Source organism: Crinia signifera, chromosome 5 (genome assembly GCF_055691185.1).
Source record: "Crinia signifera chromosome 5, ASM5569118v1, whole genome shotgun sequence".
NCBI classification, from domain to species: Eukaryota; Metazoa; Chordata; class Amphibia; order Anura; family Myobatrachidae; genus Crinia; species Crinia signifera.
The window spans coordinates 271,138,280-271,160,241 of NC_139221.1; the positions used below are offsets into that span (position 1 = coordinate 271,138,280).

Sequence of the window (21,962 nt, forward strand, 5' to 3'; positions counted from 1 at the left end):
CCGCCCTATATGTGAGTGCAAATTCTAACTAATAAAAACCACATCTGGCACAGACAATATTGCACTATTTTGGTTTCTTTAAAGTTCTTTCAGATAAGACGAGGAAATTTAAGAAGTTACCAATACCGGAGAGGAAAGTGGTTTTAATACATACCCTTGGTGAATGATTCATATTAGGGTGGCGCTAATCTTAGAACACAATATATTGTAAACTGCTTGTGAATTTATGTTGGTACTTTTGGTGAAAGTTCCTTGGTGTTTCTAATAGCTGTAACCCATAGGTGAAGAGCATTGTAAAGACAAAAAAACTTTTGTTTTCAAGGCGTCTGATTGGGTCAAAATTTGTTGCACAGAAGGACAACCTCCCCAAACATACAGTCAAAGTCATTAAGAACTATCTTCAGCGTAAATAAGAACAAGGAGTCCAGGAAGTGATCTGGCTCCTAAAAAGCCCGGTACTCTTTACCTAGAACGGCGCCCATCACGGTGATCAAGACATCGCGGGCAGTACATAAACGGCCGCGACGCGATGCCCGCGATCACCGCGATTTTCCCATAGGCAACAATGTTAAAAAGCCAGATTGACCGCGATTTTGCATTCAATGCCTCAATGCCCGCGATTTTCACATAGGAATCAATGTTAAATGGGCTACAGAGCCCAAATAGGCAGAATTAACCCTTAAATGTCCCCCCAATTTTTGTACGCCACCCCACGATCCACGCGAACCCGAAGCGTGGCGAGCGCAGCGAGCCCGCGAGGGGCGGCGGTACGCGTCCTCCGACCTTTTCATGCCCTACTATCCACGTCGGCGTGGAGTTGAGAATAGAATAGTGTGGCGAGCGCAGCGAGCCACCGAGCCCGAAGCGTGGCGAGCGCAGCGAGCCCCGCGAGGGGACGCGGATACCTTCACAGGTAAACGCGTCCCCTCGCGGGCTTCACAGGTGTCCGCTTTTCGCCACGGATACCTGTGAAGCCCGCGAGGGGACGCGTATAACTGTGAAGGTATCCGCGTCCGCTCGCCACGTTTCGGGCTCGGTGCGCTCGCCACACTATTCTATTCTCAACTCCACGCCGACGTGGATAGTAGGGCATGAAAAGGTCGGAGGACGCGTACCGCCGCCCCTCGCGGGCTCGCTGCGCTCGCCACGCTTCGGGTTGGCGTGGATCGTGGGGTGGCGTACAAAAATTGGGGTGACATTTAAGGGTTAATTGTGACTATTTGGGCTCTGTAGCCCATTTAACATTGATTCCTATGTGAAAATCGCGGGCATTGAGGCATTTTAAAGTAAAATCGCGGTCAATCAGGCTTTTTAACATTGTTCCCTATGGGAAAATCGCGGTGATCGCGGGTACACGATTTTTATGTACCCGCGATTTACCCGCGATGCCCGCGATTTTTTACCCCCGACGCCCGCGATTCTAATCGCGGGCGCCGTTCTAGGTAAAGAGTACCAAAAGCCCTGCTCTGAACATAGAGTCTGTCTGGGAATTTCATGGAGGCAGAAGGATTGGTGCAAGCCTACATCCACAGATCTGTGGTTAGTCAGATGTTTGGAACAACCTCCCTGCATAGTTCCTTCAAAAACTGAGTACAAGTGTAGAAGAACTGCTTATGTTTTGAAGGAAAACGGTGGTCACCAAATATTGTGGTCGATTCTATTCAAAATGATGTGGTGCTATTCCAATCAGCACGCTTGTCATTTGGAGATTGGGTGTTAAATCGTGATGTTTGTGCCACCTTAGTTTTGTTGGATTTCTGTTTGCACCCCAGGGTGTGAGCAGAAATCCACTAGTCAGCGGTAGCAGTGCAGCGATTACAATATTCTCATAGGTTTTGAACAGAAATCGGCTCAATTTGATTTGATTTAGAATTCTCTTCTGTTCATTCACTTTGCATTTTGTTAATTGGGAAAAATAAACTATCAACACTTCGGGTTTTTTTTTTTTAAATCCTTCTTACTTTGCAGCATTATATCCCTGCCTAAAACTTTTGCACAGTACTGTATATGTGGTTAGAGCACCGGTGGGCACTATTTGGCACCGCTCAGCCACGCACAGCCAGCGATTCTGACATTTCAGTTATGTTGTCCCGGCTGGAAACTAATATTTTTTTTTATCTATATATTTCTAGCTATACACAACTGTATAAAATCTTTACTATATTTTACTAACTTACTAATATGCAGTTATTTTGCTATTACTAAATATGAGGAACCATAATGTTGTGGGTGCCGGACGGGGTCCCGACGGCCGTCGGGATCCCGACTGTTAAAACACAGACGGCCGGGTTCCCGACGGCCGTCGGCTATTTTCCCTCGTGGGGGTCCACAACCCCCATAGAGGGAGAATAGAATAGGCGTGCCCGCAGCGTGGCGAGCCCGCAAGGGTCTTTGTTTCGCTGGCCACGCTGTCTGAGTCCGGGCAGTCGGGATCCCGGCGTCGGCATAATGACTGTCGGGATCCCAACTGTCGGAGAAACATACCACACCCAATGTTGTCACATGCACGCACTTCATAAGAGCATTATAACTTTCTACAAAGCTTTTACTGAAGATTATCTGGACCTTGTTGCTGTAATATTCTGTCCTGCAAAAGTGTAAGTTTTAGGCTGCGAAGAAGGGGGGTTCTTAATTGAAATCCTGAATAAACTAGACTGCCTCCTCCAGGGTGACCTACCTGAATTGGTCCTACTGACATCAGCAAGTTTTTCAATTGGTGATCAGTGGTTGATGAAGAAAGTCCTTCAACTGACACCATACAAGGCTGAGGCTTGCACTCAACAACGCGAAGGTTCTGTTTATTTGGCATCAGGCGTCCTCGGCCCATCTGTCCTCCTACTCCTCTGCCTCTCCCTCGCATAATGACCTGCCAACAGTACAACATGCAAAGTTAGTTTGTCCTTTGTCAATTCTTATAAATCAACAGAGCAGCTCAACACATTATCTTCTACAATGCAGATATAGAATGGGATTCAACGAGAATTACACTGTACCTTAGCTTGTGGGTGCTGTCCTTGGATATTACTTGTCATGTGGGGGACTATGGACTCTGTCAGAGAATGCTGCGGATGGGGCTTGATTTGAAACTGCTGTTGATACTGCTGATGCTGCTGTTGCTGAACACTTGCTTTCCCCAATGTTACTTTCCTTACGGTTCCTGCTTTCTGCTGCACACGCTGTGGATATTGAGGCCTTTGCTGAGGCTGAATTCTCTGCTGAGGAAGCTGCATTTGTGGATTGCCATCTGAAGGCTGCACTGAAACACAATCTCCCTGCAAAATACACATTGTAGATCAGAACTGAAAGCCTAGATCTGAGGAAAGGATACTGCTGTAAAGAGAACTCTGCCATTAACAAGGGATAAAAAAGTTTAAAAGATATGATCCCTTAACAGACTTAAGGTGCCTTTACACGTTACAATTATTGTATACAATATTGTAGACAATATCGCATCGAATCTCGGTTTTGCGATGAGATGAGATCTAGTACAAAAAGTATGTGCAGCACATACTTTTTGTACTAGATCTCATCGCAAAACCGAGATGCAATATTGTATACAATAATTGTAATGTGAATGGGCACCTTAAGCTCTGCAAAGTTCTCAAAAGGGGGAAAGTGTTTATTAAGGGGCTTCAATGTATAGTAGTAAAGCTGCATAAATAAATGGAAGCTGTAAACTAGGCTGCTATATAAACCTTTATATAAAATACATAATACCGCTTTCACACGTATTTTTAAACGGTATTTAAAATGGGTCTGAGCCTTCACATTGCAGTAAATTACCGTTTTAAATACCATTCACATCAGTCAACCCGTTTAATCCCCTGAACACGTTTCAAGGCAGAATGCAGGGGACAGCCTATCACAGGTCTGTAATCTGTTGTTTTTACAAAATACCGTTTCAGAGCCATTCTCACTGCATAAAAAACGGCTCTGAAACGTGTAGGACTCTGCTTTTTAAACGTTTTGAAATAACGGGTATCTTTAACCGGTAAATCAACTCTGGCACTTTCTCACTGCAGCCTTAAACGTTTTGAAGTGGGGAAAAACCGGCAATATACCATTTAACAAGTTAAGTGTGAAAGGGGTACAAATCTTTAATTATTGGAGGTTAAGATTGGTTTTATTTTTCTTTTGTACCTTGGATACAACACAGTCCGCTCTGTGCATTGTGGACACTTGTGCAACCATTGTCCTAAATCAAATAGTTTCACATGCCCTGACGGGTTGAAATCCTGGCACCTCAGTCCCGTGATTTCGGCCCGGGAGCCTTTCACACCAGCACTAGTGTCAGGTTGTTCCCAGGGCCATCCCGGGAATTTTGGCTGGTGTAAAAGGAGTACTATATGCCTAGCGTACTTGAAATCTTTACAGCAGTGCACCTAGAGAATTGATCTACAATGCGTGCTGTAAGGGTCTACCTACAAAAGAATGTTTTTGTTTATGTTCTGCAATTGACAGTCATCACTCACAGGGGATAATTAAATGGTTAGCACTGGCAGCCGTCTCTCCTGCGCCTGACTAAGCAATTCAATTGTTGCTTTTGCTATGTACTACTAGCTGTCGGCGGCAGCATTTCAGCTTGTGCTCTTCAGGGGTGGCGAGCTGAAATGTGCTCAACTGCTACCCATCTGAGCACTTTAACAGGATTTTTCAGTGTCGTGCCAATTAGTTTAGCGGCTTTGTGCTCGATACCCTGCGATCTCCCACCACTTTAGATACGAGTTCAGGGCTGCGATAACTGAATTCCCTTAAAAAAGTGGACATCTAACAGATTACTGCAAGATGCAGGCAATGAATCGGAGCGATCACTTTTTATTTTTTGTGCCATTTAAATGACAGATGCTATTCTATTAGCCCAGATGCCTGCTGTTACCAGGTATTATGCTTTGCGTGCCTGGGACACACAAGGCATAATACATAATAAAAACAGCTGCCAGGATAATCGACAAACATATGAAATCAGGGACTTTAACCCTATCTAATGTGTTTTCGCCCTATTGTGGTTCAATTTTTGGATGCTAAAACAGCAGCTAATAGGATACCACGATAATGATAAATGGTAGTGTTTATAGGCCGTAAAATGGCTGTAATAGGATATAGGTCTATGAGCAGGGGACAACTCTAGAAGGTATAGCAGCTTTATAAAAAGATCTCCTATCTAACAAGACATCACTGGGTATTAAGCACTTGTAAAAACAATACTGGCAGAGCTCAAGAATTATTACCCAACAGAAATCTGCAGGAAAAAAAAAATACAAGTGATTTGTGTATTACGAATACAAAGATGTTTTCAATAGCAGAGAACATTTCTGATGGATGTTACTTTACAATGAAGATGAAGAGAGCTGCCAAGCCTTCAGTGTGTTAAGTGTTCTGATACAAAGTGCTGCTGCTGTCAGGTTCCTCCAATTTGACAGATCAAATCTTATTTTCCTTCTCAAACCTCAAGAACAGATACTGCCAACATACATTCAGTGTGAGCAAATTGATTAATCCCTCTCAACAGATCACACATCTCTTGATTACAACTAGAGAGACGTTAAGCAGCATTATACTGAAGTGACAACACTTGACAAAATCCCAAGCCACCTCGCTCAGCCTATTGTAGCTGGCATTAACTGCGATGAAAAATTAATTTCCCTTATCTTCCTCTAAGCCCCAAAATCCAAATCCTCCAAACAGACTACTCTTTCTGTAAAGGTATTATGAAAACCTCAGAAAGATTAATTACATGTCTTCAGGTGACATTAAATTAATTTCGGTGCTCGTGACAGACATTTGATAGTGCATATTGAGAGGACAGATAACATTGTCAGGATACACAGCAGGACACTGGAGCGGCGTCCCAGGGCTGCATCTTATGCATTGTGCTGTGATAACGCCAATACCTCACTGTCATTGGCACAGTTACCGATCTCGCCAATCTAAAGACACAGATTTCTATACGGTCTGACAATTCTGTGGCCTCGCAATAAACACGTTCCCTAACCAGTCAGGAAGATGAAATAGAAGATGGTAAATGATTGCCAAGAAGTGGCCTCTGAATAATATTTCAAAAGTGAGTCCCTCAATAACTTGACAGTTCCCAGCATCAACACATATCCCTCTGACGGAGAGAAGGAGGGAGATGAGCAGGTGGAAGGAATGAGGATGATAAATTAACCATGGAGGTGGGAACATGCATACAGGTTAAGAAATAAAAATAGAGAACAGCAAATATTTTAAAAACAAGGCATACAAAAACCCAGAGCGAGTCGCAGTAAAGGTAGAAGACGTAATAACTAACAGTTCTACGGTATAAAGAAACATAGAATTTGACGGCAGATAAGAACCATTTGGCCCATCTAGTCTGCCCTTTTTTTTACCCTTCAGGTAATCTCAACCCTTTGTAATCCTTATTTCTTTGTAAGGTTATTCATGTGCCTATCCCAAGCATGTTTAAATTGTTCTACTGTCTTAGCCTCTACCACCTCTGATGGGAGGCTATTCCACTTATCCACTACCCTTTCTGTGAAGTAATTCTTTCTAACATTTCCCCTGAACCTACCTCCCTCCAGTTCCAGTGCATGTCCTCGTGTTCTATTACTTCCTTTCCTTTGAAGAAAATTTTCCTCCTGTACTATGTTAAAACCCTAGATTTCTATCATGTCCCCCCTTTCCCTTCTCTGCTCCAAACTTCTCTGTTCTACACTACAATAAAACCAAAATACTAATGGGTTAGTGTTCCAGGAACATTTAGTACAAAAGGTAGTACTGGCACTGGGCAACAACTTACCTAACACCGTGCAGGTTCTCTGCCATTTGTCTTACACACAAATAATCTCATTTGTGAAATAGAGTGCTATAATTAGATTATGAATAGAACCAATATACACAAATGGGGGGGGGGATGAGGCAGTGGAAGAAAAAGGGGTGACTGAAGTAATTCTGTGGGTGCTCACCACAAGAGGGCACCTGCCTGCAGAATTTACATTTTTCTACCGTATGGGCGCAAATGCTGCCGGTAGACATATCTTGTTGCATCCACCTGAGGTGAAGTGCAGAAGTGTGTGAAAAAGGCACTACGGCGTGTGGCATAGTGCGCAATGGCCACTACGGCGTGTGGCATAGTGCGCAATGGCCACTACGGCGTGTGGCATAGTGCGCAATGGCCACTACGGAAGGTGGCATAGTGCGCAATGGCCACTACGGAAGGTGGCATAGTGCGCAATGGCCACTACGGAAGGTGGCATAGTGCGCAATGGCCACTACGGAAGGTGGCATAGTGCGCAATGGCCACTACGGAAGGTGGCATAGTGCGCAATGGCCACTACGGAAGGTGGCATAGTGCGCAATGGCCACTACGGAAGGTGGCATAGTGCGCAATGGCCACTACGGAAGGTGGCATAGTGCGCAATGGCCACTACGGAAGGTGGCATAGTGCGCAATGGCCACTACGGAAGGTGGCATAGTGCGCAATGGCCACTACGGAAGGTGGCATAGTGCGCAATGGCCACTACGGAAGGTGGCATAGTGCGCAATGGCCACTACGGAAGGTGGCATAGTGCGCAATGGCCACTACGGAAGGTGGCATAGTGCGCAATGGCCACTACGGAAGGTGGCATAGTGCGCAATGGCCACTACGGAAGGTGGCATAGTGCGCAATGGCCACTACGGAAGGTGGCATAGTGCGCAATGGCCACTACGGAAGGTGGCATAGTGCGCAATGGGCACTACGGAAGGTGGCATAGTGCGCAATGGGCACTACGGAAGGTGACAGTGCGCAATGGGCACTACGGAAGGTGGCATAGTGCGCAATGGGCACTACGGGGTGTGACAATGGACCTAATCTTAGTGCAGTGTGCAAATTTTTTTATGATTTTTGTTTTGTTTGTAATGTAAATTGTGCACTCCCAACTGTAAAAATGCGCCCTGCTCAATAACCAGCACCCTGCCTTAACCCTAGAGTGAACACTAAAAGCTGCTAGAATGACCCAGCTAATCACCTGACTAGAATCCAAATGAAAATCTAAAGGTACCCAAACACTAGAAAGATCTGGGATCTTAAGATGTGCGCATAAATTAGCCTTCAAATCTTTGGTCCGCCCTGGACCAAAGATTTCAGGCAAGCGCACATCTTTACCAAATATTTTTCTTAAGATCCCGTGTGCATTCCTATGGATCTTTTGTTAAATCTTCTGATCTTTTGTGCAGCACGTAAGATCAGAAGATTCAGCTAAAGATCCACGGGAGCGCGCATCGGACCGATATCGGCCAATTTTCGGTAAATATCGTACGATATACCGGCCGATTTATCGGAAAAAAAATCGTTCTAGTGTGGGCACCTTAAGGAAAGAACTAAAAGATTAGAGTTCATAGAAGAGGCCCACGGACCTTTCAAGATTTGAAGACTTGTGTGGAAGAATGGGCCAAAATCACACCTGAGCAATGCATGCGACTAGTTTCTCCAGGTGCCCTAAAGCTGTCAATACCAACATATGCGTGCGTGACCATAGCAGTTCCGGACCAGCCACGTCAGAGGCCATGCCTTTTACCATCTACGTACCCTCTCTGCGAGGATGTCATGCTAATATGGACTCTTACTAACGGATCCCCATCTTCATTAGGTAATTACTAGCCTCCTGCTGGGCAATAGACCAGATCTTTATACCAATTGACATTGCTTTGAATACCAACACTCACCTAGTGCCATCAATGGGAATTATTTGGACTGTGTCAACATACCTATTTGATATTACAATGGTGATATATTGATAAACTACCTTCAGACCAAATAAGGAGCCATATTCTTGATTACATGATTGATTTGACTACATGTGCTTCTATATTGTTTTTCTATATGAGGATAGTTATCCTGCTTTAAGATGCTATAATAAATTTTATTGTGATGATATTTTAGTTATATTCAGTGAAACCATGCACTGTTCTAACCTATTTTTGTTTGAAAATTCATATTGATTTACTAACTACTATGGTTTGATTTCTTTGCATGTGTGGATTGCATGGATTGTTGCTGGCATTTGCTGAAAATTTTATTGCAAAAGACCCATTACAAATATATTTATCGAGCAAACTGTTGATGTGTTCAATACTTATTTTACTGTGTGTATATCTAGCCATCTCTCTACAATGGAACATATCAAGGTGTGATATGTTCACCAAGGAAAAAAAAAAAAACAGTTCTTGAAGTTAATGTGTTGGAAACAGGAAAACTGGGCAAGTGTAAGGATTTGAGCAACATTGATAAAGGTACATCATCTTCAAAAATGGCACAGGTCTTTGGGGGGTGTTCCCTGTAAGCAGTGGTTGGTTAGTCAATATCAAAAGTTGCCTAAGAAAAGAAAACTTGTGAACCGGCAACAAGCATAAAGGTGCTTAAGGCTCACTGACTGAAAGACCCTAATGGGCATATGAGGGTCAGATTAAAAGGGAAATTAAAATGAAAAACTGTAAAAAATAAATAAATGTATATATATATTTTAACGATTGTAGCAACAACTACATCATAGAATGTGAATAAATGTAATTTATTTTAAACATTCTGCAAATGGTAAAAAAAAAAAAAACCTTATAAACGGGTCTAGTGTGCATTACTTTTCCTATTTTCCCAGAGAATGTGATCCCCAGTGGATGAACTCCTGATTTTGTCATAATTCTGCTTGAACCCTAGGAGTCGAAATCCGCTTGTTGGACATAGCAGCGCACTGATTAGAATAGCTCCATCAAGGCACTATTCACAGCGCTGAAAATTGAATCAACCCCACTGAATTCCAATAACGCCCGCTGACATTTTTCAAAATCTTTTTTGATATTTGAACAGCAATAGTTGGTTCATAAAAGCCTTCTGGAAGGATATTGGTAAAAGGTGCCCATACACGGTGCGATGATTGCACCCGTATGGGCTGGATCGCATCGTAAGCGTTTTGCATGCGATCCGTGGGCAGTACAAAAAGTATGTGCAGCACATACTTTTTGTACTGTGCGATGGGATGCCCGCGGGAGTGCGCATCGCATGGTGCTATCGCACCATGTATGGGCACCTTAACTTCAACTTGAGTTGGTGTTAGTGATGTCTCGCAGATTATTTATTTATGAAAATATATGAATACTTTGGTAAAGGATGGATAGTTTTTTCTCCCTGATGATTGGCAAAGAGCTTCAAAATACAGCCTAGTTATTCTGAATTGCATAACAATGTTGTGGAAATTGGCCTTATAACAGGACTTTGCTATGTATGAACTCTGATACACAGCCATACTGGGATGAAAACCGTACACTGCTCCCAAAATAGCGTGGTTTGGAGTGGGCCATTCACTTGTTTGCATTGCGACTGCCACTAGGGGTGGAAAACGGAGCAATTCAATCGTTGCTCCATTCGTGCTGCCATGAGCCATGCAACTAAAAAACTTCTTGCTGCCTCCTGAAGATGCAAAAGAAATGTGTGAAAAGCCCCTTGGTTTGGGTGCAATAAGCAGGACTTTAGAAGGGATTCACTGGTATTCACATTCGAGAGGCAACCAGATTTTGCCCAGACCTTTCACTTGTAGAGGTTTTAAATATTCCATAACCCTTTTAATATTAGTAGTAAATCATATAAGGCAGCATACGTAAAAGTATCATCCCTTTAAAGACTTGTTCAGGATTTTCTTTTCTTACGTGGTAATAAATGCATAAACACATTTAAAGTAAGTCATATAAGAGTCAATTATGGCATTTCAAAGATGGCATTATAAAATGTTAATGTGGTCTTTTTCTTTAGATCCCACCCTATAAATCTCATGAAATATAAATCACTGAAATGCTATATTTCATGTGTTTTTACAGAATTTATGAACAAGCACTAGTGAACCCATGACACTAATTTGCAAAAGCCCCTAGAACAGAGTCTAATTTGCAGTACCAAAGGGTGAAATCAGAGCATCTGTGAATGTCTACAAAGAACAAAAGAGAGATAAAAAATACATACAAGTATTAGTGCGGATATAAGGAAAATAAAAAAGGTTACTTCTAGCTTGCCTGTTTTACTATATAAACATCAAACAATAAAAGAGCTACTAGCTGAATAAACGTTTCCTATAAGCTAAACACATACTGGGCAGCACTAGACCATTCTCAAGCAGATGGGACGTGGGGGGGGATTTTGATTAAATAAGGAAATTAATATTAAACAGAAAAAAAAAATGTTTCCTAAAACGGAGAAGACAACAATGAAGCAAATGGCTTTTACATTCTGAGAATATGCTTATTGAAGCAAAGATAATGTATTAATCTAGGGGACAGATTTATGCCCAGTGGCCTTAAGGAAGAAACTCTGTAGGGGTTTCCTTTTGTCTGCAGCACAATTTTCTGCAATAATAAACAGTAACATGGCTCAACTTTGTTGATAGAAGGGCAAAATGATTAATACAGTCTGCTTAATCTTTCTAGATCGTTTCTAAATAAAATCCTTGTTTGCATTGCCATCTACCAATTTCTCCATTTGTCCTACGGGGGTTAAGTATCTTTGGAAACATATGGGTGATCAATCTAAAATGTTTGGCCATTAGTGACATCCTCAAGTGGTGAGCACAATTAAAACACAATCTGTCTGCCAGGAAGCCTCTCCTGCCCGCTACTTAGCATTCGGATGGCTGGTGAGCCTTTCTTTAGCCATGAAGACCCTCAACAGACAGACATCCCAAAAAATGTTGGTGCATCTGTGTACTTCTATTTTTACTGATACGTTATCAGAAAGGGGCATGGGAACGAGAATTCGTTACGCTGGAAATTAACATATAATAATGCTATTTTCTGTTGACCTTTAAAGGATTAGTAACCTTTTGACATGAAACCATCTACTGCAGGGTGGTCACATGTCCAAGCCAACATGCAGTCTGATTAGTCTTTAGAATTTCGCTGTTATGGGTTTAAAAAGACATCTCGTCACCTACTCGTAGGTAGTCCAGTCGTACACACAATACACATTACTTGGCCTGCCAGTTCTATTTGTCATATTCCATTATATTACCGCACTGCGTCTACTGGTTTCAAATAAAGTGTGATTCTTTCTGACCACTGGACCACACGATGACCTAGAATTGTGTACTTGGGTGGGACAACAACATTCAGACTAGCAACAAGTACAACCAATTTTCCTGACTGAAAAAGACCGAAGATTAACGTCTTCATTCCAGTCAGCTTCAAGAACACGTTTGGATTACTCATGTGCCTGACAATTGCTACTATTTCAAATGCAATCTATCCTAATATTTATTCTACAACTGTAAACAGTTTGGTTAAATACTCAAACAAAGCCACTTACCGGTCCAGATAACTTAATCACGCGGATTTTAGAGGCGACATGCGCTTCTCCACTGCCGCTGTTTGACCTCTGCATGACTGTCCTCTTTGCACCTGCGGGCCTCTGCTCCTGCGGCTTTCCTTGAACTGGAGCAACTTTCACAGTCTGTTGCAACCCAGGTGGCATAGTGGGTACCGCAGGACATACCGGTTGAACTTTTGGAAACTGGTTCTCTGCCGCTACCCTGGTTTGCACAGTTTGCTTAATGATTTTCTTTTGTTGCCCTTGAAATGATGCATTGTTTCCAGGGGTCTGGAGCATGGGGATTTTCTGTGCCAAGTTGAACAATGGGTTTGGCTTATTGGTAATTGGTCTGTTTCTTACATGTGGCCGCACCTGCGCAGTAATGTGAGGCAATATCTGACTAAAGTTATTTTCCCCCTTCACAGTTGGATTTTCCGGCTCGGGTTGGTTTTGCTGTGCACTGCTGGGCTGTTGCTGAGAAAGTCTTTCCAGCAGCTCTTTCTTCCTTGCTCCTGCCTGCTGCTGCCGTCGCAGCTCCTTCTGTTTCAAGATCTCTTCTCTTAAACGTTTCTGCTCTTCAATCTTCAAGCGATATTTTCTGGTCTCTTCATCTTCATCAGGGAACTTTAATAGAGAAAAAAAAACCAACAGCCTTTTAGTACACTAATTACGAGTGTTTTCTGCCATCATTGGTTATGCTACCAACATCAACCTCCACAGAATGCGCCGTGATTCGTAGTTTGGACACGCACAGAAATTGTTTTTAGCCCTCCATAAATACAGGATGAAACATCTATGGAGATATACCAGAGAGCCTGTCAGATCGCTTTATCTCATTCTCTCCTGACAAACTAACAAAAGGTAGTGAGGTAAATGACCTGAAAAGGTTTCATTAGAACTATTGATTTTTCTTACAGAATTTTAAAGCCTGATCTCAAACTCATTTGTCACACAATAATTGCTTATAATGAACACCACAAGTCAAGTGACTGACCTTGAACTCATGCACTCTTCTCGAGAATCAAAATGATGTCAACTGCAGAGCAGGAATATTAATGTTATAGTACAAAGACTTATTATTATGCGTTCATGCCTTCTGTGGGTGGAAATAATAAGCAGCAAATAACCTTTGCTCGGTCTGTGCACTCCGCAAGAAACCAAATGCACTGTACCAGTTTACAGTATATTGAGAGACAAGACTCCACAACTTTGGAATAGGGATTTGGACACAAGTGTCTAACAGAAGAGACTGAGGTAAAAAAAAAAAAAACACAGAAAAAAAAAACACAGAAAAATAAAAAAAAATCAATGGAACATGATTTTCAACTAAAATTTAAATCGCTAAAACCACGAACCACAGTATTTGTGCTTCAAGAACTGAATTTTCAGTACTTCTAAATTCAGATCAGGTCCGGTTGAAGGAGGGTTCACCGGCCACTACAACTCGGACCAATGCTGCAAAAATCAGGATCCAACACTTTGCAGGCATCATATACTTTTTTTTTTAGTACTGTACTTAAAGTGTTGCTTTGATTCACTTCCCTTTGTAAGTCATATAAATGAGAATTTACCCCTGCCCAACTGACGTAAAAACACTTTAAATGCCGGTAGCTTCACCCACCTGTTCAACTTTAGCTGCTTCCTTTACTGGGCTGATGCTGTTCATTGGCTTCACGGCTTGTGCGTTTCCATAACCTTCCAACCTAGCTTGTGGTGCTGTGGTGCCCACTGGCCTGACCTGAGCGGCAGGTGCAGAGGCAGATTTCCTCTTGTTCATATCTAGAACATGAGAGGGCGCTATGGGCAGCTCCCGCAAGTTGCTATTCCTCAAGTGTGGTGTCTGCATATTGTGGGGTTTCGCCATATTCTGTATGGGCATGCCCTAAAATGAGACGTGTTAACTTTTAAACATGACATTTAAAACAAACAAGCGACGCGTGAATAGACTGCAACACATACCGCTCTTTGTTTCAGTGGACCATGTCGCTGCTGCTGCTGCCCGGGCATTCGGTGAGGGGTTGTCTGTGAATGTGCTCTAAATGGAGGTTGTTGCTGCATGGACATCGGTGGCTTTGGTGGTCCTCCAAGGTGGTGATGCTGGTGCATTGACTGTATAGGCTGCATTGGACCCTACAAAAACAGAACAGTACAAAGATGGATCTAATTCACTTCCACTAACATTTTTGAACTGAACAACCAAAAATGTAAAGTTTGTTTAATACAAGTGAAGGAAATATTATTCAATGGACATCTGACGGTACAGTGATATTACCATAGCTCAAGCTGCACAAATGTGTAATATATAGTGGGAGTAAATTGAATATTTGCTAATATTTATTAAAGCTGAATAAAAGGTACGTGAAGTAAATGGTGAACTAAAAACCACATAAATAAATCCCGCCAAGCTCAGCAGACTGATTTTACGATAGGTGTCTGTCTAACATAAAACAGTGAGGATACCAACATAACATGAGGTAGTAGTGACCCGTAAGCACAGTACGGTTTGTCGTAATATGAATTACACAGGTTCTGTGGCTGGGTAAATTCATGCCTGCATTTCATCTCATTTTAAAATCGACCACAGCACTTGTGTAAAACATAGGTTTTCCGGGTTAAAAGGCATATTATGGCAATTCAATATGTAAGGAACAGTCACACAGACTCTTCTAGTAATAAATACCTACCGGAATGAAAGTTAATATTTACAAAGGGTGACTATTGTTCAACTATAAGCCATTTTTATAGATTAATGTCCGCAGACATAAGCTAATCCTACCTGAAGTTTGTACTCCCTGGACGTTTTCCAATGTCATCCATTATGGAACTTGCTGACACGCTGACCGTTGTTGAGTTCTATGCTTACAGCAGCTGTCAAGCTCTTCCAGGTGCCACAGTGTCACCCTGCCCTGTGCAATCCTATGCAGTCAGTGCGGAAGAGCCGCCAGCAGCCACCTTAATGACAGCCTGGGAGAAGGGAGATGCCCGGGGAGCTATGTGGTGCGGATGCCCAGCCAACCTGGACACACAACAGTGAGGGTGCTGTGCCGGTCCCGCCACCTATCCCGGCCAAAAAGGTGTGAGAAGAGTTGGAAGTAAGGAGCCGAGCTGGGAGTTCATGAACAGGAGCCTGGAGAGGGAGGAGAGGATTCACAGGCCCGGAGCCTGCTTCTAATGGTGGAGCAATGGAGCTAAAGACTCTGTTGTGGCTATGGGGCTGCTGGCTGCCACAGCCTGCTCTTGTCACACTGTATGACAGGCAGCAAGCAGAAGTGATGCCAGCATTGAATTGTAAAGTGCCGGGCAGCACGGCTCTCCCCACATGCTGGCCAGCTCACCCTACCTGGCAGAGGTATTAACAAGCTGGGCCAGTCGCCGCACTCCTGCTAGGGTCAGCCGCTAGAAGGCATGCATTCTACAGGTAGTGTGGCTTCCGCTGGGAGTATACAGCAAACAGGAGATCGCGGCTAGTGCTGCTCTCTTCCTCCACCAGAGCTGCACAGTGCACTGTGCTGAGTACAACAGGGTGATACTGCTGTACATGACAGGGGATTTATTTCCCATTCATTCTGTGGGGTTTCAGTATTGTTACAAGTGATGAACATCCCCCCATCTCAGGACCTGAAACAAAGAGGGCATGGACAGTGGGAGACCAACTTTTTGGCTGAGTGGTGCAAAAAACTTATAGTTACACCACTACCTGCTGCTAATTGGAGTGGGTGAAAAAGGAAAAGATGGTAAGATATATGGGGAGCCTGGAGTGAGGGGAGAGGGGGATGCTAATGGAATTGTGTGGTGTTGGGGGGGTTACTGGCAGATTAGGGGGTAAAGGAGGCTGTCATTCAGGGTGTTGGAATGTGGAGGGTGGGTGCGGCTGGCATATTGGGATAGAGGAGGCTGGCATATTAGGTGTAGAGGAAGGAGGTGTAATGGGCATTATGGTGTGTGGGGTATTTTATGTTATAGGCATTATGCTGTGTGGCATAATGTGTAACAGGTATTATGGTGTGTGACAATGTGCAACGGGCATAATCCTGCTGCAGTGTGCAATTTTTTTTCTTTATATATGATGTTTTGTTTTTGTTTCTAATGTAAAATGCGCCTTCCCGATTGGAAGAAGTGCCCCGCTTAGTGGTCAGCACCCCTGCCCTAAAAAATTCCTAGCGGGAACACCAATAATGACAGCAGTACCTTCATAATAAAACTGTAATAAAGAGTTTACGTTTTCCTACAAGACCGTCTATACAAACCTGCATGTTTGACTGTGAGTGAGGCATATATGGCTGCCCAGGGCCTGGTGGAAACTGCTGCCTTGGTGGCCCAAAATGTCTGTTTGCAGGTGGGCTGAAAGGAGGCATGCCAAGCGGGCTTGGAGGCTGCATGTTCATACGCAAAGGACGTTCTCTTGAAAATCCTGGAGGGTTAAACCCTGGCTGGTGCCCAGGGCCATGCTGAGTAAAGTTTGGTTGTGGACCAGATCCTGGCTGGTTAAAACCTTGCTGAGGGCCAGGGCTTGCCTGGTTGTAGCCTTGTTGGTTAAGTCCTGGCATGTTAAATGGTGGTTGAGGGCCAGACTGGTTAAACCCAGGCTGAGGACTTGGATGGCTAAAGTTTGGTTGATTGAAATTTTGTTGATTTCCTGATGCATTAAATCCAGGTTGAGGGTTAAAGCCGGACTGAGGACCTTGTTGGTTAAACCCGGTCTGTGGACCTGGTTGGCTAAATCCAGACTGATTAAATCCCGATTGCTGAGTAGGTGGATTAAAGCTAGTTTGTGGACCAGGTCCAGGCGGATTGAAGTTTGTTTGGGCCTGATTGAATCTAGGCTGTGGGCCTGGTTGATTGAAACCTTGTCCAGGTGGATTGAATGGAGGTGGATTCTGGTTGGGAACTTGGTGGTTGCTGCTCAAAAGTGGAGGGGGAGGACCAGGAGGAGGATTTCTCTGATCAAATATATGATGATTTGGAAACCGTGGTTCTGTAAGCAACAGAAATACACTTGTATATTCAGCAGATCTTTAATAAACAAAACCACAAAAATCTACATTTGCTCAAGAGATACAATGTTTCCATTCACAACTAAATAAATACATTTTGTTAAAATGTAAAGATGACTTGTCTGTAGTCAAATACATGAAAACTAAATCACTGTAGTTTTAAGTGAACATACTAAAGAATGAATTTGTGTCTCAAATCTATGCACACAAAATTCACGCCTACGTTAACGTAAACCAGACAGTGCACACCTAAAGGTTCTCCCTTCAGCACCTATACATTTTAAGCTAATGTAAACTTGTTAGCTGCCCAATGTTACAAACACTACTCATGAATACTGCTGGCAGAAATTATGATGTATGGCTGACAATTGTATTTTGTTTTAAACAAACATGGTCTACAAACAAAAAAGCTCAAATATGACAGTTGACAGAAAAAAACTAAAAAGGTACCTATGCGCGTTACAATTAATGTATAAAATATCGCATCTCGGTTTTGCGATGAGATCTAGTACAAAAAGTAACTGCTGCACATACTTTTTTTTACTAGATCTCATCGCAAAACCGAGATGCGAAATTGTATACAATAAATGTAACATTTATGGGCACCTTAAGAGCAAAAAGGTGAAAGGGATAAATGAAAAAAATCAGCAACTGCTTATGTCTGTGTACAGGGTTTGCCACGAAGTCCTGTCAAAGTAACAATAAAAAGGATTCGTAGGCTATGTTAATATAAACATTAATCAAAATAAATTTAAATAATCTGTTCTTACGTAGTGTATGCACTGTTCGATGAGAAGATAGATAAGATTTAGTCTATTTTTCTTTTTGATTTTGCGTATATAAGCAAAGCCTAATCGAAAGGAAATCGGGCGCATTCGATCCTGAGGCACAGCCCAGCTGCATCGAAATCTAATAGAAAAAAAGACTGTGCAGGTAGGACTATATAGTACAGATCTGTACTATAAAGTGTAAATCGAATGAGTACACCGCGTCATGCAATTCGATCCTGATCGAGTATAAAGTAAATCGCACCGAGTATATGCTACTTTAGAGACATATTGTATTTTACAATGTTAAAAGAATGTGTGTGTGTGTGTGTGTGTGTGTGTGTGTGTGTGTGTGTGTGTGTGTGTGTGTGTGTGTGTGTGTGTGTGTGTGTGAAATAAACCTACCTCCAATGAAGAAGGGTTCTCGTTCAGGCTGTGGTGGTGGTGGTGGGGTGTTTCTCCATTGTTCCTGAAGTCGTGGAGGTGGATTAAAGTTGCCCGGTGCCGGATTTGGGATATGTTGAAAATCTGGCATACCCTATTATAAAAGAAAAATACATTGACCCTTTATGGAGGTGCTAAACTGTACAAATGTGTTGGAAGACAGAAAACAAAAGTTCACAAATTTAACTACTCTGGTGTTCTGAAACTAAGGTAACCATGCTACAAACATTTACAGCTAATTAACTCTAAAGAAAAAAATATGAAAAAAAAAATTTGCTATACAGAACCCCGGTCTTTGATGTACAAATTCCTCATTAAAACAAGGCTTTTCGCTACATAATACTCAATCCAGCCCACCTACTCAACAACAGAAGATAAGGTAGCCTAAATCCTTTTACAGAATTAGACCCTATTTTTCTGCTTCTTTTATCCCCTTAAATATCCATCTAGTTTAAAAAAAAATTAACATTCTCTCACCACACAATCACTACACAAATTATACCTTACATTTCCACATCTCTTGTTAATTACATGATGTTATCTACCGTAATCTATTCAAGGCTTGCAGATAACTTGGCCTACCGGTGAAAAGAAATTAAACTTAGCATAAATTGCTAAGCATAAAGTTAATCTTAGAAAGAAAACCAGAATAAAGAGACTCTAACAGCTATTATGAGACTTATCAGCTTCACAGAAAAGGGTCACTCACACTTTCATAGGACTAATTAAATGTGTTAAGTCTCTGTAACTTAATGAATCTTTCAATAAATTACTTCCACCGTCTACAACATGTTTTCATTTATTAATTTCACTTCATATGCAGGTGTTCTATTAGAATTCTAATGATGGTTAAACAGGGTCAGGCAGACAATTGACGGCAATATAGCCTGCTACGCAAATTTAATTCTGCATTAAGAGCATTAAACACTTAAGTCTGATTTAACTTTTCATTCATACTGCTTCTTCTACAGGCTCTTAAAGGATTTCTGTGTGCCCCTCATCGTTGAAATTGATTTAAGACTACAAGTCTTCACTGCAGAAATTAGGAATGTTTGGGTTATTACCTAGTGTAAAATGGGGGCAATGGAAACCATGAATATAGCGTGGGCACCACGGAGTTGCATAAGCAGAACAGGCTCCTCCTCCCCTATGTCCCGCCTCTGCCTACAGTAGCCAGTTAACAGCAAGTTCAAGATGAAGGCAAAAGGAAGGGGACTAAAAACCATAAGCACGCAAAATGTGAACTCCTGAAACCCTTATAAACCACGGGGTTAGAGGGAGGGCTATTAGGGTCGCCAATGGACTCTAGAATGATTCAAATATGAATAACCATCCAACATTGAAAATTTTCAGACATCACAAAGCTAGGCCCTTAACCCCTTGAGTGGTGGGTTTTGCTGGGGCAGGACAAACCTACAAGGACAGGTTTGTCCTGCCCCAGCAAAACCCACCACAGATCATTAGGCGTACCCTCCCCCCTCACCTTCGCACTGGCGTTAGTAGCTCCCCTGCCGCCGCTTCCCCCTGCCAATCATTACGCAGACGGCAGGCTCGGGGATGTTTCGTGGTGGCTCGGGAGGACTCGGGCACCTGAGTTCTCCCGAGTCCACCGTCTTCGTCATTGCTCAAAATGACAGGTGGCTAGAGGCTTTTTAGAAGAGCTCCGGCGTACGATCGCCGGAGCACAGCCAGCCACAGTGACAGGTGATTGGGGGGGGGGGGGCCTGGGGGATGCAACGGTGGACTCAAGAGGTGGTGCATACCTGGACACCACTGGCGCACACCTATTTCATATTTGTGGTATGCCCGGAAATTTTCCGGCCATACCACTCAAGGGGTTAAGGGACAGGAAGATACTAGGATAAACTGAGGATGCTGTAGCCAAAATGGACATCTCGAGGCATAAGTGTCAAACTGGTGCAAATGAACAAAGGTATGAGCATAGGACCATGTACATGCCTGGCAGACCTTTTACATAAAAACACCACGCCTACCCGCCTTGTTAGCCAATATGTAAGGGTGGGTAGACACCTGAATGACACACAATAAGGCAGATACAACAAATTATGTTCAGCACAGACCATGCCTGATTGGCCATAAATACTAGATATAATGAAAGACAAAACTAGCAATGTTCCATCCTTCAATAAAAAGTACTTGGTCACATGGTTGCCCGGAAGAAATCACATGCTAATGTGGCAGTGTGCGCAATTCACAGGTACAAACAGATTCAGCTGTTTTGGCTTAAGATGCCATTACAAGGACATTGTTCTGGTTAGTACCCACACTAAAAGAAAATATATTACACACCAGGCGCAGTGATTAACTACCTTTATGTACCCACACTAAACCTGTTGGATTGCCAAGAGGATCCTACATGCCAGAGTGTATGGTAGTCCACTAACCCAATTTGTTGCCATCATAAAGAATTAAAAAGGAGTCCAACCAGCGAATGTCCTTGGGTCTGTCCACATGGATGTGAAGAGACTAAAATTCACCCAAATAACCATGGGTGGTGTTCGGAAGAGCGGGAACCACAATTTCCTGATTTATGTGGGATCTGTATACAGACAGTTAACAAGGGATCTAAGCCTTGGAAAGCGAGAGAAAGCACGCGAGAGAGAAAGCGCGCGAGAGAGAAATCGAAAGCGCGCAAGAGAAATCGAAAGCGCGAGAGAGAAAGAGAGAGAGCGGAAGAGAGAGCGAGAGAGAGCGAAAGAGCGAGAGAGCGCGAGAGAGCGAAAGAGCGCGTGAGAGAGCGAAAGAGCGCGTGAGAGAGCGAAAGAGCGCGTGAGAGAGAGCGAAAGAGCGCGTGAGAGAGAGCGAAAGAGCGCGTGAGAGAGAGCGAAAGAGCGCGTGAGAGAGAGCGAAAGAGCGCGTGAGAGAGAGCGAAAGAGCGCGTGAGAGAGAGCGAAAGAGCGCGTGAGAGAGAGCGAAAGAGCGCGTGAGAGAGAGCGAAAGAGCGCGTGAGAGAGAGCGAAAGAGCGCGTGAGAGAGAGCGAAAGAGCGCGTGAGAGAGAGCGAAAGAGCGCGTGAGAGAGAGCGAAAGAGCGCGTGAGAGAGAGCGAAAGAGCGCGTGAGAGAGAGCGAAAGAGCGCGTGAGAGAGAGCGAAAGAGCGCGTGAGAGAGAGCGAAAGAGCGCGTGAGAGAGAGCGAAAGAGCGCGTGAGAGAGAGCGAAAGAGCGCGTGAGAGAGAGCGAAAGAGCGCGTGAGAGAGAGCGAAAGAGCGCGTGAGAGAGAGCGAAAGAGCGCGTGAGAGAGAGCGAAAGAGCGCGTGAGAGAGCGAAAGAGCGCGTGAGAGAGAGCGAAAGAGCGCGTGAGAGAGCGAAAGAGCGCGTGAGAGAGAGCGAAAGAGCGCGAGAGCGAAAGAGCGCGAGAGAGCGAAAGAGCGCGAGAGAGCGAAAGAGCGCGAGAGAGCGAAAGAGCGCGTGAGAGCGAAAGAGCGCGTGA

General features: G+C 43.4%; 1 protein-coding gene across 8 annotated transcripts in view; it reads right to left on the bottom strand.

Moving 5' to 3' along the window:
• RBM33 (RNA binding motif protein 33) overlaps window positions 1–21,962 on the bottom strand; it is a 112,230-nt gene that overhangs the window by 36,185 nt on the left and 54,083 nt on the right. For 7 of the 8 annotated variants that reach the window (XM_083189013.1, XM_083189012.1, XM_083189019.1 and 4 more), the window contains exons 11-17: window positions 18,474–18,606; window positions 16,555–17,282; window positions 14,267–14,437; window positions 13,929–14,189; window positions 12,305–12,931; window positions 2,994–3,272; window positions 2,678–2,866 (exon numbers count right to left, since the gene is read on the bottom strand). In XM_083189013.1, coding sequence (XP_083045139.1) covers window positions 2,678–2,866; window positions 2,994–3,272; window positions 12,305–12,931; window positions 13,929–14,189; window positions 14,267–14,437; window positions 16,555–17,282; window positions 18,474–18,606 — 2,388 coding nt within the window. The remainder of the gene's footprint in view (window positions 1–2,677; window positions 2,867–2,993; window positions 3,273–12,304; window positions 12,932–13,928; window positions 14,190–14,266; window positions 14,438–16,554; window positions 17,283–18,473; window positions 18,607–21,962) is intronic. The other variant, XM_083189014.1, reaches the window with a different exon arrangement.